The 15446-nt window shown below is 38.2% G+C and overlaps 1 protein-coding gene across 1 annotated transcript in view; it reads right to left on the bottom strand.

Moving 5' to 3' along the window:
• The window catches only part of LOC150077580 (inactive phospholipase C-like protein 1), a 649255-nt gene that overhangs the window by 386574 nt on the left and 247235 nt on the right, over positions 1–15446 (bottom strand). Inside the window, exon 13 of the mRNA XM_090386715.1 lies at positions 8505–8585. Within this exon, the coding sequence (XP_090242841.1) occupies positions 8505–8585 (81 nt within the window). The remainder of the gene's footprint in view (positions 1–8504; positions 8586–15446) is intronic.

The raw sequence follows: 15446 nt of genomic DNA, 5'->3' as shown, positions 1-15446 counted from the left end.
TCTGTTTTGTATTTCTGTATTTCTTTTTCTTTTTTCCATCTATCACATGCTCTGGAGTATGCGGGATGTTCTCCTTTACAATTTGGACACTTTGGGGCTGTGGCTGGGCAGTCATCATTCTGATGTTCTTTGGATCCACATTTAGCGCATGTCGGTGTGTTTCTACATGCTGTTTGCGAGTGTCCAAATTGTTGACACTTGAAACAGTGCAAAGGATTTGGAATATATACTTTTACTTGGCAGTTCAAATATCCTGCTTTTACAGTGCATGGGATTTTTGGTGTGTTAAATGTCAGGATTAAGGTTTTGGTAGGTATTACATTTCCATCTCTCCGTATAGAAATCCGTCTTACATTTGTCACTCCTTGATTTTGGAGTTCTTTGCTGATTTCCTCTTCAGTAACTTGTAAGAGGTCCCATTCGGAGATTACTCCCCGCGAAGAGTTTAAGGTTTTATGGGGGGTGACCACTACGGGTATACCTCCAAAGTTTGATACATTCAGTAGCTTTTCTGAATGTCTAGTAGTAGACGTTTCAACTAATAAATCCCCAGATCGGAGTCGCCTGACCGTTTTTGGTGTTCCGGCTAGTCCTTCCAAGACTTTTTGGATGAAAAATGGGGATTTCTTTCCTAATGTCTCCTCTCCAGTGGAGTGGATGATTAGGAACAAAGGAGTCGGTGATAGTTTGGAGCCGTCTGTTCTTTGCCTTTTGGCAGTATTTTCTGGTTCTTCATCAAGCCGATTTGGTGGGCTCTTTTCTGAAGTCCCTTGGGAAGTAGTGACTTTACTACTCATGATTTGCTCTTTTAGCCCTGGGAGCGTACCTTCCAACTCCCAGGTTTCCAGCCCCGCCACGAAGAGGCAAGAGCAGTGCCACCAAGTGACCAAGCAGCTGCTATAAGTTAGTAGGGTTGGTGGTTAGTTTGAGATAAGAGAAAAAAGAAAGGTGACTTTCCTTTCTGTTAGTTTGCTAGGTCCTTTTAGCAAAACTTACTTATGAAGTACTAAAAAATTAAGATCGCTATAAATACAATAAACTAAGTATAATTGAGAAGCACACTCTAGAATCACTTTAAATCACTTGATCACTTGGAAAACGCTTGGCACTCGGGGCCATTGATGATGGTATATCGGGCTTAATGTCCAAGTTTGCAGACGATACAAAGGTTGGCAGGGTTGTCAAGGACACTACTGACACTATGCTGCTGCAACAGGATCTGGAAAGGTTGAGCAGATGGGCTGAGAGGTGGCAAATGAAGTTTAACATTGACAAATGTAAAGTACTACACATGGGAAACAGCAACCCCAGAGCAACGTATCAACTCTGTGGTACTACACTGACAGTGGTAGAGAATGAAAGGGACTTGGGGGTGGTTGTGCAGGCAGATATGAAGTTCTCTGAGCAGTGCAGACGGGCTGCAAGAGTAGCTCATGGAGTATTGTCAATGATATACAGGAATTTTTCCAGCAGGGATAAGGAGGTGATTATTCCATTGTATAAGGCGATGGTCAGGCCACACCTAGAGTACTGTATACAGGTCTGGAGGCCTCATTTCAAGAAGGATGTAGAGCTGCTGGAACGAGTACAGAGAAGGGCAACAAGATTAGTGAATAGAACAAAGGGGTGCTCTTACGAAGAAAAGCTTAAGTTTTGCAAATTACAGTGTCTGGAGACTAGGCACCAGCGAGGTGATCTGATAGAGGTGTATAAAGCCTTGAATGGTTTAAGCATGCTCAATGCTGATGGGATTCTTCCTCTAGCTCAGAAAAATCACCTGAGAGGGCATAAATTCAAATTGAGGAAAGACAGATGTAGGATAGACGTGCGAAAATTTGCCTTTAGCCTAGCCAGCGGGTGGTAGGTTGGTGGAACAGACTTCCATCCCTTGTGGTGGAGGTTGATAGCCTAAATAAGTTTAAGGCTCAGCTGGACAGGTATTTTGAACGAACAGAGGGGTGAAGTGGAAGTGGGTGTTTTTTTTTTTTTTTTTTTTTTGGCTGATGCTTCATAAGCTTGCTTTCTTGCATCAAATGCCTCTACTAATGCCTCTACTAATGCTAATGCTAATGCAATAATGCTCTTAGTAATATAGCTAAAGGTTTGATTACTTCTTTTGCTGCTTCTATTAATATAATCCAATGTAACAAAGGTTCTGCTAAACAGCATACCCATAAATGAAAGAAAAGTAAATATGCCATAATACTATATCAGATCTATTAACAATGGTTTACTAGAATATTAATACATTACAAATAATGGTTTAGAGTACTAAACCATTATTTGTAATGTATTAATATTCTATTTTCTACTAGTAAATAGTAAGTAGTAAGTAAAGTGCACATTACAACTAATAAACTGTGAGCTAAAAAAAAAACCCTCTTTGGGTTAATCAAAAAAAAAATCTTTAAAAATTTATATCTGAACCTCTATCTTTTGTAGTCAATGTGATCATCCCGAACCAAGTAGAATTACCCATCACAGCTTCATTCCACCTTACTTAATACCTCTTCAGTGACTGCATGTCCTGATGGAATCTCTCCCAATGCTCTTCACTAAAGACACCCAGATTTGGCCAGAAAAAAATCCAGGAGAGTGTGCAAATAATTAGGCTCGGCTAATATTCAGCATTCCATTTTCCCATTTCAAGAAGAAATCCTGGCAAAATGACCGCCAAACATTTCACTAAGCGCCAATCACTCTGTCTTGCAGTTCTGGTGAAGCCAACATCAGCTTGGCTTTTGGACCAATAAATATGCCACCTCGTACTTTTGCATCAGATAATTTTGTAAATACAGATTGAATATGCCTGTTGGTGTCACCCTGGGGATTCAATGCTTTAACAAATTGTATCAGTCCCGGATTCGTATAGTTGTGGATGAAAAACTGTTTCTTGGAATCAAGAAATTGAGCAGCTCAATTATGGCGGGCTATTCTCTTCTCCTATAGCTTCTCCTGCTAATATAATGGCTGTTATCACAAAAACAGATAATGAAAATGAACAGTGAAACCTCCCATTCAAAATTAGAAGGTATTCCAGCATCTTGAAGTTGCCCACATACATCATATTTATACTGGTCATAACTGATCTTAATGTTTTACATTTCCATAATCTTCCTTAATATGAACAGAGTGTACATTAGTAATCAATGGGTGTGCATATACACCGATGAGCCAAAGCATTATGACCAGCAAGTCATTGTGCAAATCGAAGCAACTGCAGGTCAACTATGGCACGTGCGCAGGTCGGGTCATGGTATAAAAAACACCTGATACCGAACTCCGTTAATCAGTGTTTCTCTTGTTCTTCGGATGGGAAAGGCAGCAGACTTAGCAAGTTTAACAAAGGCCAAATTATAATGGCTGGACGACTGGGTCAGAACATATCAAATGGCATGGCTGGTGGGGTGCTCATGGTCATCTGTGGTTTCTACTGAAAGTGGTTCGAGGAGGGGAACCCAAGAACTGCCGACGAGGTGTTGAACGACCATGGCTCATCAATGCTCGAGGTGAGCGAAGGCTCTGCCAGATGGTACACGGCAACAGAAGGGTGACTGTGGTGCAACTCACTGGTAATCGGAATGCTGGTGACGGGAGTAATGTATCACAGCACACAGTACATCAAATCCTGCTGAAAATGGGGCTCTGCCAGCGACAATGGGCATGCGAGCATCGAAACTGGATCTTGAGTGATTGGAAGAAGATTGTCTGATCTGATGAATCACATTTCCTGTTGCACCATGTAGACAGCCGGGTACGTGTGCATCGTTTACCTGGGGAAGTGATGGCACCTGGATGCACCGTCGAATAAAACAAACCGGTGGTGGCAGTGTCATGCTTTGGGTGATATTCTGCTGGGATACCCTGGGTCCAGTCATCCATGTGCCAGGCACTCTGATGTCTATCACCTACCTAAACATAGAGTTGTCGTCAAGAAGGTACGACGTGTAGAGATGAGTAGAACTTGATTGTTTTGGAGAAAGGCATTCCCAATAACCCACGTTTAGATTTTTTAGAATTGGCATTTTCCAAGATGGACCAGAGGAAACTAAAGGTAAGTATTTATGACTGCAGTTGAAGAATCACAGGCAAGTGTTTTTCTTGTTATAATATTAGCCTATTTACACATTTCTGACCTGTTGTTTGCGTTGCTTCGCAATCGCTATATCGCTAGCGATTTTGCAGTAACCACCTACTATTTTGTCAAGGCTCAGAACTGTGGAAATAATAGAAATATTACTATTATAAAAAGTGAAATATAGCTTATCTATTATATAGCATACATTAATATTTCTTTATTCGGAGATTTTACACAAAATTAAAATAGTTTTCTATGTTATAGAACTAGAAATTCCAGAAACTTCCGTCCTCCACACAACTTTAAATGCTAATATCTCCAGTTATTCTGTGAATTTTAGCATACCTTTAGCATCGCTGGATAGCTTTCAATGTCTCCTAACATCTTATAAGCTATTAAGATACAGAAACTCCAAACAAACGCAAAAAAAATGCGTGAAAATACGCAAGACGCCGATTTCAAAACAGGAAGTAAAAATGCACTAGAAACAGACATCAATCGCAAAATGCAGAACCCCCCCCCCCGGCAAAACTAACGACGAAATACAAAAATGCCCACCTGGGTCTCTTAGTGCTAAGGGAAATAGAAAGCCAAAAACTCAAGAAACAATTGAAATTTATGAAATCCTGGGCAAAGAAATTGTAGAAAAGCTGGCCTCTGTTGCAATCATAAAGGACCCAGTAAACCAAACTACATTTGGAAGACCTCATGGCTGCTAGCAGAATCACAGTTGCAGTACGCTTACAAACAGTCCAATACGGGATGATATTAGAGAGCACAGTGAACAAACTAATGTGGAAACCCCTTCCTAGGGGCCAAGAACACCAATTCATCATGGAGGAGGTCTTTTACAAGGCCGTCACCAAGTATGCTCAAACCATTTTTGAAATCAGCCAAACCTTGCAGAGACAAGCTCTTCAACCAGTCCCTGTAGCAAATCAATAGACCAAATATATAACCAGCCCATTTCCCTCCCCATGCCCAGTGAATGACAAAATCTCTACATGACTTAACTCAGAAATTACCAGGACTTTACCAGAGTTAACAGCCTACCCCTGGGGACTCCTTTGACTCATTGCCAGTGAACCATAGAGGTAGGAAAATAACCAAATGTGACTGATGGAAATAAAGGCAGGCTGGAACTACCCTTATCATAGCATGCATCCAACCAAAATAGACTGAGTTCCCAAACATGACAATGCTCACGGAAAGGACTTTAAAGAGACTGGTATAGACATGCAACAAGGGTTACCTGTCAGCTGGAAAAAACTAGTAAGCTGCAGGTTTCTGAAGTATGCTAGTATGAATGAGAACTGGAGTGAATGTAAAAGCGAGAGTATGAAAGGAAATGCTAGGAAGAGTGAGTGAATGATAATTTGTGTGTGTGTGTGTGTGTGTGTCGGAAGCAATATGGCCTTAGTTGCTAATGCTCCTAAAAACCAAACAACAACAACAACAACAGCCTCTGGGTGTGTGAGGGATGAATGTGTGAGAAGGGGTGAATTCTGAAAGAGTAAATGTGGAAATTGAGTAAAATTAGCAAATGACTGTGGAGTCTGGGTGAAATGGGCTGTGTGAATGTAAGGGTGTAAAAGTGTGTGCCTGGATGAGTGAGTTAATGCAAGAAATAGTGTTGAATGTATAAATGTCGAAAGGTTAGAACGTAAAAGTATGACAGGAAGTTTGTTTTAAAAGAAAAAAAATTTAGCCTTAGTATAATTGTTATATAAATGTGTGTGTGTGTGTGTGTGTGTGTGTGTGTGTGTGTGTGTGTGTGTGTGTGTGTGTGTGTGTGTGTGTGTGTGTGTGTGTGTGTTTTTGTCATTTAAATTATGTGAACTTTCTTTAAATTATTTGCTTGTTAAAATTGTTGCTTTGTCTTTAAAGCAATGGTTAAACAAGCATTAAATTATTTTAAAAACAATAATTGGACAGGCAGGATTGACAGCATGGTGTCAGTTTTGCTTGTTTAATAAGTCGGGCATCATATGCATTCACCCCTCCCTGGGGTGAATGAGAATGATGGATGAATGGAAAAAGAAGAAAAAGTTGTAAAATGCAAAAACAATAGAATGTTACCTTGAAATGGAGGGAAAAAAAAACACTATAAAATGTAAAGAAAAGAGAAAATAAAGAAAGGAAAAAAAAACTATAAAATGTAAAAAAAAAAAAAAAAAAAAAAATGTGTGTGTGAGCAAATGATATAAATTGCATGTTCTATTCCAGCTTCTCCACCAAATGGACAGATGGCCATGGGAACCTTATGGACCACAAGGTCATCCATGCTGTTGGCTGTTCCTAGCCGGCATGCTGTAGAATGCTGTTCCAGGTGGGATACAACCACCAGCACAGCTCAGCTGCTGCCATTAGGCATTCCTAGCCACGCTCCCTTGCGTTGTTCTTTGCCTCCACTTCCCGGGCAGGAGGGGGGGTTACCCCTGGTCTTCCCCTTTGCTGCCCCTCTTTCCGCTCTGGTGGGGCAGGCCTGCCTCCACTGATTTGGGGGTCATCTTCTCTATGGATTCCATATCTCTGTATTTTTGCCCCAGCCTTCAGTCTCCCCTCCCCCCCCCTAACTTACAACTAGCGTTCGAATCATTGTTAAAGTGCTTGTTAAATTGCATAACTAGTACTATTGCATATCTTTTGGCTGACCCCTATCTATAGCGTTTTTTTTTTTTTTTTTTTTTAAGTCCTAGCCACTGAAATCTCAGGAAATTAGGTGGCAGGACCTGCCAGAGTAAATAACTATAATATCCATGTACCTGGTCTGCCTCCATGGAACAGAGTGTGGGCAACATTGGGTCCCATTAGGGGCCCAGCGGCCAAGTGACCAGAGGAAAAATGGTACACAACACTACACATATATACAAGATCCATACACTTTTAAACCTCTGGCATTGACAGCGTTCTATTTCACACCTACAATGTATACAACGCGGAGATGGGGGAAACCCTGGTGCCGTTTGACACTAAACACACTCTATACTACTACCTAAACATCACTGCTAACCAGGAGTCAGGACCTGCCAGAATTACCTCTGGTTACACCCTTTCATGGCAACGGTCTTCCACTCTGGCGGTGCCGTCTTTCAGCAGGATAATGCACTATGCCACACTGCCCGGATTGTTCGAGCCAGGTTCGCAAAACATGAGGAAGACTTTCAGGTATTGCCCTGGCATCTAAATTCCTCAGACATCAATCCCATCGAGCATCTGTGGTTTGCGCTGGAACAGCAACCCAATCTGCGGAGATGGTGGAAGACCCACCAAGAGGAATGACAAATCTGACAGATACCCAAAACTTTTGAGGGGTGAAGAGGTCTATGATGAGGGTTTGCAGGCTTGTATTCAGGTACTCAGTGGTCCTTTTGGGCATTTTCTGTAAATGTAAGCATATAGTTGCTGGAACACAAAAATGGCAGCGGAAATAATAAACTTTTATTATTGTTTTTAGGTCCTAAATTTATCCATGAAGTGGGTCCCATATGTTATAAAGGATGTCAGGTGGCATTGTAAGGATGTTATAATATCCCTATAATGCCATTATAACATTTTCTCATCAGTAGATATGACTGGCTATATAACAAAGAACATCCATTGAAGGAGTCTAGGAAAAAAATGAAGGGATCCGAATTCAGATATAATCTCCACTTCAAAAAAAATACAATAAATTTTCTCTATATTCTAGGACAGCCACATAAAAGTCAGAGAAATTTCCAAGATAGATACATAAATAGTGTCTAATAAAAATGATCCATCATAAAGTTTACACATTAACTTTTATATTATGATTTATATACTAGAAACAGCATAAAGGTAAAGATATGCTTGTGATTTTCAATCAATCAATAGTAAATTTTCTCAAGATTGACTGACTGATTTTGCTTGCTGTAATAACAGATAACCAAGATATCTCAGAACTGAATTAGTAGGTTTTAAAAGTATAAAATGGATATTTAAACTTTTATTTAATAACAGACTGTGTTGTCTATTTAAAGCAGAATTTTCTTAATCAAACAAACAAAACTTATGAACTGTATAATTTCAAAGTGATGTGGTTCTTAATTTTTTTCTGTGAGAGAGAGAGAGAGAGAGAGAGAGAGAGAGAGAGAGAGAGAGAGAGAGAGAGAGAGAGAGAGAGAGAGAGAGAGAGAGAGAGAGAGAGAGAGAGGGGAAATCAAAATTTTAAAAGGTAATTAAAATCCTGATTAATCATAACTTCCAACTGTTGTCATAAGTTCACATTGCCAGATCACATATGGCAAAAATAATTTAATGCACATAAAACTTGTACACATATAAACATTAGATGGAGAACCACAAAAGGTGAAACAGGCAACTGATGAGGGTTTAGGTCATGACAAAATAAAAATAACTTAGGAAAAAAAATTATTTTTATAAAATGCAATCTAGTTACTATTACCTTACTGCCAAAACTTTCCTGAGTGTCATCTTCATCAGATACTTCTCCATCTGTAGCACAACCAAGAGGTAATTTTTTACCCTGAAATATTTTTAAATGATGAACATCACTGAAATTAAGAATTATTAACTTTTGTATTATTAAATTAAAAAGTTAAGTTTGTATTAATAAAAAGTTAAAACATTTAACAGTATATTGGTCCCTGAAGTTTGTTTTGGACATTCTTCCAGCAATGATAGCTAAGGAAGGCTTCTTAAGATTTAGCACTTACTTAGAACTCACATGAATGGGTCAAGCTTTGGCATAGTCTAATAATTCTGCAACAACAAAACCTCTGCTTGCACCTTTGAGATGGAGGGTCTATTAGTAACTCTGGGTATATTCCACAAAAGGACTAAAATCACTGCCCCAAATATACTGGAAGTGAACCAGTAAATAAAACTGAGGGGGTGACATCCACACCAAACAACAAATGGGTGACCCACTGGATTACTAGGCAATACTAGGTGGTATAACACCCACATCAATTGGTGGAATCTCACTACACTGATTACTGGAGGAAACCATTATGAAGTTCTGAAAACAATCATTTGGCTCCAGCATCTCCACATGATTTCTATAATGCAGTAGGAGACATATCTTGTGAGATTATGACAGAAATCATGATGAAATCTAATATTCCTTATATCTCAAGGGTACAGCTTTAAAACAGTTTTCATAGGTCACAGATAAAGTAGACCACCTAACTGAACAACAGATTAGAAATTATTGGGATCAAACAGTGCATAATTCTATGTCTGTACTCTGTCAGCCAAGAGTAGAGGGTTATGGTTACTTGGTAGCAATTGCTCCAAAACACACAAACACACACACTACTCTCGAAGTAGTGATTGACTACTTGAGAGTTGTTGATTACTGGAATAAATTGCCTTCGTGGGTGATCAAGGCTGACAGCTTGGGAGATTCAAAGGTCAATTGGATAGGTAACTATACAAAGAGGGAGTCTCTGTAGGTGGTAGATGACTTTCATGAACCGGTGAAATACCACCACTTTGCTTATTGGAGGCTTGAAGTGGTGAAACCCATGTTTAGTCTCTAGAGCAAAGTTTCTGGAATCCCCCCCATACTTCTCCTTCAACCCATGCACGGTACTAAGTACTATAGGCTTTGATACCTTTCGTGTTTGGGGTTTTCATAAAAAAAAAAAAAAAAAACAGGTGGTTTGCTTTAATTTATTTTATTTTAATTATTTATTTATTTTTGGCCGGTACAGCAAAGCCTCCAGCATCCTTGCACCATATAACCAGTGCAATCTGTCCATTTTGATATTCCTTGTCAGATGGATCCTAAGCTGAATTCTCACTATTTTTCATCTCCTCTGGCTTAAAATTTCTTTACCCTATTTTGTCAAATTCATCTGTTTCTCTATCATTCTCCCTACTTTACAAATCCCTCACAGTTTCTTGAATTTTTTCTCTGAAACTCAAACTTTCTGCAATCTAATTTTACTAACAGTGACCTATTTTTTCCTTGTTGATTTTAATGCTCATAATTCCAACTGGCTGGCTTCAATATTTTATTTGCACAGACCCAGTTGAAGCTTTTGCTGTTACCAATGACCTGCCCAACTTCATTTACCTATTAGAATAACAAAAAATCCAAGCCACCCACTTACTACTCTTTGATCTTTTCCTCACCAACAATCCTCCAAAAATGTACACAATTAATTTCAATGGTCCCTTAGATACCTCAGATCATAACTTGGCGATGGCCTGTTCCCAAAAGGAGCCCCTATACCATTGCCATTCTCAGCTTTTTGTCATTTCTTTGAAATACAAGATTATTTCAAATGGCAAACGGAATACTCTGTGCGATTTTTATTCCTCTTTTCCTTGGTTGGACTACTATTTTAAATATTCTGATACTAATATATGATCAGATCATATCAGAGAAGTTATTCTCATAGGGGCAAAATTCTTTGTTTCTCATTCCACAATATTTCCACTTCTGTTACTTTCCAATGGTTCTAATGAATCTTAATCTAATGACACAGCTGACTTACTGGCATTTTATTTTTGTGCCTAACTCTTGCATCAATGATCTTGGTAGATCTTCTCCTACCACAGTCAACATATCCCATTCAGTGCCTCCATTTATTTTTCCAACAGAAAGACATTCAAAAAATTATAAGCAGTCTTGATGCTGAGGGATCCTGATGGCATTTCTTCACTTGTTCTTAAAACCTGTGCTCCAGAATTAACTCACATTTTGAGTTACTTTTTTTTTTACTCTCTCTTATTCTATTAGGGTTTCAAATTCATCAAATATCAAGGCAGAAGTTTCCCTTCTGCCTTGATATTTTCTCATATCCAGACAAATCCTAAAAAAAAGATGCTCGATTCATCCCTTCTAATTAACCTCCCACAGCAATTACCTCACTTCTGCAGTTAAATTCAAAAGTAATAGGAAAAGTTACAAACCACTAACTCTTAACACTATCTTGAAACTTTCCATCTGCTTAATGATTACTAATATGGATTCCATCAGTGGTGATATCTAGACTTATATTACTCACTTTGGACAGATGAAATACTATAGAGAAACTCAGGCAATTGCTCTTGACACTTCTAAAAATTTTATCATGCATGGTATAAAAGTTTCTAATCAAGCTTCCATATTAATATCTGCATTTTATTATCTTATTGGTGTGGGAGAAAGTGTATAGTCAGTTTTCTCTCAGACTAATCATTGTGTCTGAGGATAGAGGTACAGAGTTACAACTTCTCAATTACAGTATTCTCCAACACTTCAAAAAAACAGATTAAGCTCCTTGAAAAGGTTCAAATGTAGGCAATGTAACTAAGAGATTGGCTAAAGGATGCCCTTATAAGGAGAGACTTAATATGAGGGCTATTATAGAACCTGATAACTAGGCAATTTAAGTACCTCAGTTAGGTACATACATCTAATTGTATGTAACTGAGATTTATAAGGCTCTGATGGGAGAATTAATGAATGAAGATGAAAGTTTCATGATATTATATGATGACATAATCAGAAGGCAAAAATTTGAGCTAATGGAGAAGAATCATAGAAAGACTGAATTATAAATAAAATTTTTTCCTTGCGATAGCACATTATTTTTTTTAGTAAAATTTTTGAAAAGTGCTGGATTTTGAGTACTAGATTTGTAGCTTTACTGCAATAATAATAATAAAAAAGTTGAATAATTAATTGATACCAAACTCATTTAGAATTCCAGTCTACAAAAACTGAAACTTTTTCTGAAATATGGAAATGACAGCAACAGTAGGAATCTGAGAAACACTTATCTTACTTGTTTAACAAAATTACACCCATTTCAATAATGAAATTATCCCCACAATGAGAGATGCCAAGGGATGTGCAGTATCACAAATGTAAATAACTTAGGGCTTAAAGACTGAAGTTACAAAAATATTTTGTATATTTAGTATATACACATGACTAAAAGTATGAGAGACTAAATATAAGTGCAATTTATATAATTTCTATAGGCAATCAAATCAATGCAAATCAAAGTTTGCAATGAAAAGAGACATTCTTACATTACCTCATACTATGAAATTCTTTATCACAGGTTGGCTACTCTAGTACCTCCCAATTATAGAAATATCAATTAAATTTCAATAGAAATACAATGTATTAAGGGAATCATCAAGAACATCCAGACAGATTTTTGAAAACAAAGAACTATCAAACGTCTCACACATCCCAACTCTCAACAAGGTTTGTGGACAATGAACTTGTGATTAAGAAATATAGCTAGGAATGTCAAGAATCACAATAGTTACTCAATAGACAACAGACAAAAGATATGCACATACTTAAAATGGAAGCAAATCAGTACACTTCATTCCACTCTGTAATGTTTTAATTTACATGACGAACCCTACATATCAGTGTTTAACAAAACAAAAAAAACCTACAGACAGCTGAATGATCCATCACTATTCCTGTAATCACCCATACTCCAGTAAGGATAATATAGGGCCTCACCCTGAGAAAGTGCCCACCGATGAAAAATGTACCAGAAAATCAGAAAGTGTCTACCTGCAAATCATTTCTGCAAGAGAAATAATCTGCAGGTAGAATGAAGAGCTAAATTATTTTGTGATAACTGAAAGGGAAGTGGAAGAGAAATTGTTGAAGCAAAATATAAAAAAAGGCATCAAGGGTGGATGGAATCTATCAAAATTACATTAAGGGAGGCAGCAAAGGACATAAGAAAACTCTTAGCCAAAATTATGAGAGCATTCTTGGATTCAGGAAGGTCCCTACAGACTAGAGATGTGGGATGTATCCCCAATTCATAAAGGGGGATCAAAAGGTGACATGAGTAATTACAGACCTGTTAGGTTGTTTGTTCCAGAGAAAATAATGGAGTCACTGGTTAAAGAAGTAATTCAGGACCATCTAGATAAGAATGCAATTATAGTGCAGTCACAGCATGGATTTATTAAGGGGTGGTCTGGTCTAAATAATCTGGATGGATACTACGATGCAGTGACCAAGTAACTGGACACAAAATATAATTTTGATATCATATACTTGGATTTCATGAAGGCATTTGATTCTGTTGCATATAAAAGACGGTTTTTGTTGGTTTTGTTGTTATTTGGTTTTTTTTTTTTTTTTTTAGGAGCATTAGCAACTAAGGCCATATTGCTCCAGGGATATGTGGTGGTCATTCCCTGACCTTTCCGCATCCTCCGTATTTGGTGTTCACAGGCTCGAATTTATTAAGGGGTGGTCTGGTCTAAATAATCTGGATGGATACTACGATGCAGTGACCAAGTAACTGGACACAAAATATAATTTTGATATCATATACTTGGATTTCATGAAGGCATTTGATTCTGTTGCATATAAAAGACGGTTTTTGTTGGTTTTGTTGTTATTTGGTTTTTTTTTTTTTTTTTTAGGAGCATTAGCAACTAAGGCCATATTGCTCCAGGGATATGTGGTGGTCATTCCCTGACCTTTCCGCATCCTCCGTATTTGGTGTTCACAGGCTCGAACCCCGGTCTAATCAAGAAGCGTGTGCTACGCACTGCTGCTCCTGCCCACCTGGCTATGGAGGTGCCACATAAAAGACTGATATACAAACTGGAGCAGTGTGGCATTAAGGGAAAGGTACTGCTATGGATAAAGGGATGATTAAGTGGAAGAAGACAGTGAGTGGTTATCCATGGGAACTGCTCTTTGTGGACTAATATTATTAGTGGAGTTCCCCAGGATTCAGTGTTGGGCCCATTTTGTTTTCAATATTTATTGATGATATTGATGAAGGTATATCAGACTTAATGTCCAAGTGTTTTGATAATACAAAGGCAGGGTAGTTATGACAGTAATCAGGATGAGCTACTGTAACAAGATCTAGGAAAATTAGGTCAACGGGCTGAGAAATGGCAGTAGAAGTTTAACATTGACAAAAGCAAGGTACTGCATATGGATGGCAGCAATCCCAGAGTAATTTAACAACTGTGTGTGTGTGTGGCGCTACACTCAGGGTAATGGAAAATGAAAAAGATCTGTGGGTAATTGTGCAGTCAGATATGAAATTCTCTGAACAGTGTCGGCATGCTGTCAGGACAGCTCATGGGGTTTTGTTAATGACATATAGAAACTTTGCTAGCAGGGGTAAGGAAGTGATTATCCCTTTGTTCAAGGCAATAGCATCTTGAGTACTATATGCCTTTAGGAAGGAAGTAGAACTGCTGGAATGGGTGCAGAGAAGGGCAGCCAGATTTGGAAAGTTTTTAGTAAGAGCACTATTTTGTTCCGAAAGAGTGCTCTTACTAAAACAAGAGCTTCAGTTTTGCAAATTGCAGTGTCTGGAGACTAGGCAACTACAGGGAGATCTGACTGAAGTGTTTAAGGCTTTGAATGGATTGAATGTTGATAGCATTCTTATTCTTACTGAGACTACACCCAGAGGGGGTACAAATTCAAGCTGAGAAAGGATCCAGCAATCAACCAGTAGATGGTTGGAACAGGCTTCAATCTCTTTTTGTGGAAGTGGGTGGTTTTGATAAATTCACAGATAAATTCTTGGAGGATATGGATGAGTGAAATGTGTAGGGTTTTTTTTTTTTTTTTTTTGGCTGATGCTATATAAGCTTGCTTTCTTGCATCATTTGTCACTATGTGCATAAAATGCCTATTGTGTCCATCCATTTTTATGCAGATAGACAAATGACTCAACTCCTAGTATATGGAATGTCATAAAATTTTATATTTGGCACTTTCAGAAAGATTTGTAGATCCCTTCCTAATATCATTAGAATTAGAAAATAGTAACCTGGCAATTATTATTATTTCTTTGTTCAACCAGTATGTAATGCCCATCAGTCTAGTAAATGCTCAAGTATATGTGGATGATTTAATCCTCACTGTGACTGGGAACGCCAGAGCATCCCTCGAGACCTCAGACAATCAAGCCCCGCAGATCCTCCAAGACTGGATAGCTCTCTACAACCTCCATAACTCATCAAAGAAAACAAAATCAATCCTCCTAAAGGGTATCTTACAGACTAGAAAACCTCCTCTTATCAAGATTGGTGGCCAAATCGTCAAATTGGTCACTGAATTGAGATATCTGAGTATCATCTTAGATTCAAAACTGTCCTTCCATCTGCACATAAATTACTTACAGGAGAAAATAGGGAACTACACAGCAATGGTGGTTCAGATCAGTAGGACTGACTGGGGCCTCAACAGATGCCCCCTTACCTTGCTACATGTCCTAATAAAACAAGTGTCTCTCATGACACTAATACAAACTATATTTCTTCATTTTATTGAGCAAAAACCAAACTGAAAAAAGCTGTAGTTGGTTATCTTACTAATGAGACAAGCAAAGTTAAAAAAAGTGGCTTGAAACTTTGTGTTGGGAAAATG

Source organism: Mastigoproctus giganteus, chromosome 12, assembly GCF_048544385.1.
Source record: "Mastigoproctus giganteus isolate SK-2022 chromosome 12, ASM4854438v1, whole genome shotgun sequence".
In the NCBI taxonomy this organism is placed as follows: domain Eukaryota; kingdom Metazoa; phylum Arthropoda; class Arachnida; order Uropygi; family Thelyphonidae; genus Mastigoproctus; species Mastigoproctus giganteus.
Note: the sequence above shows the minus strand (reverse complement) of the source record. Positions and strands in the feature narration are given on the sequence as shown.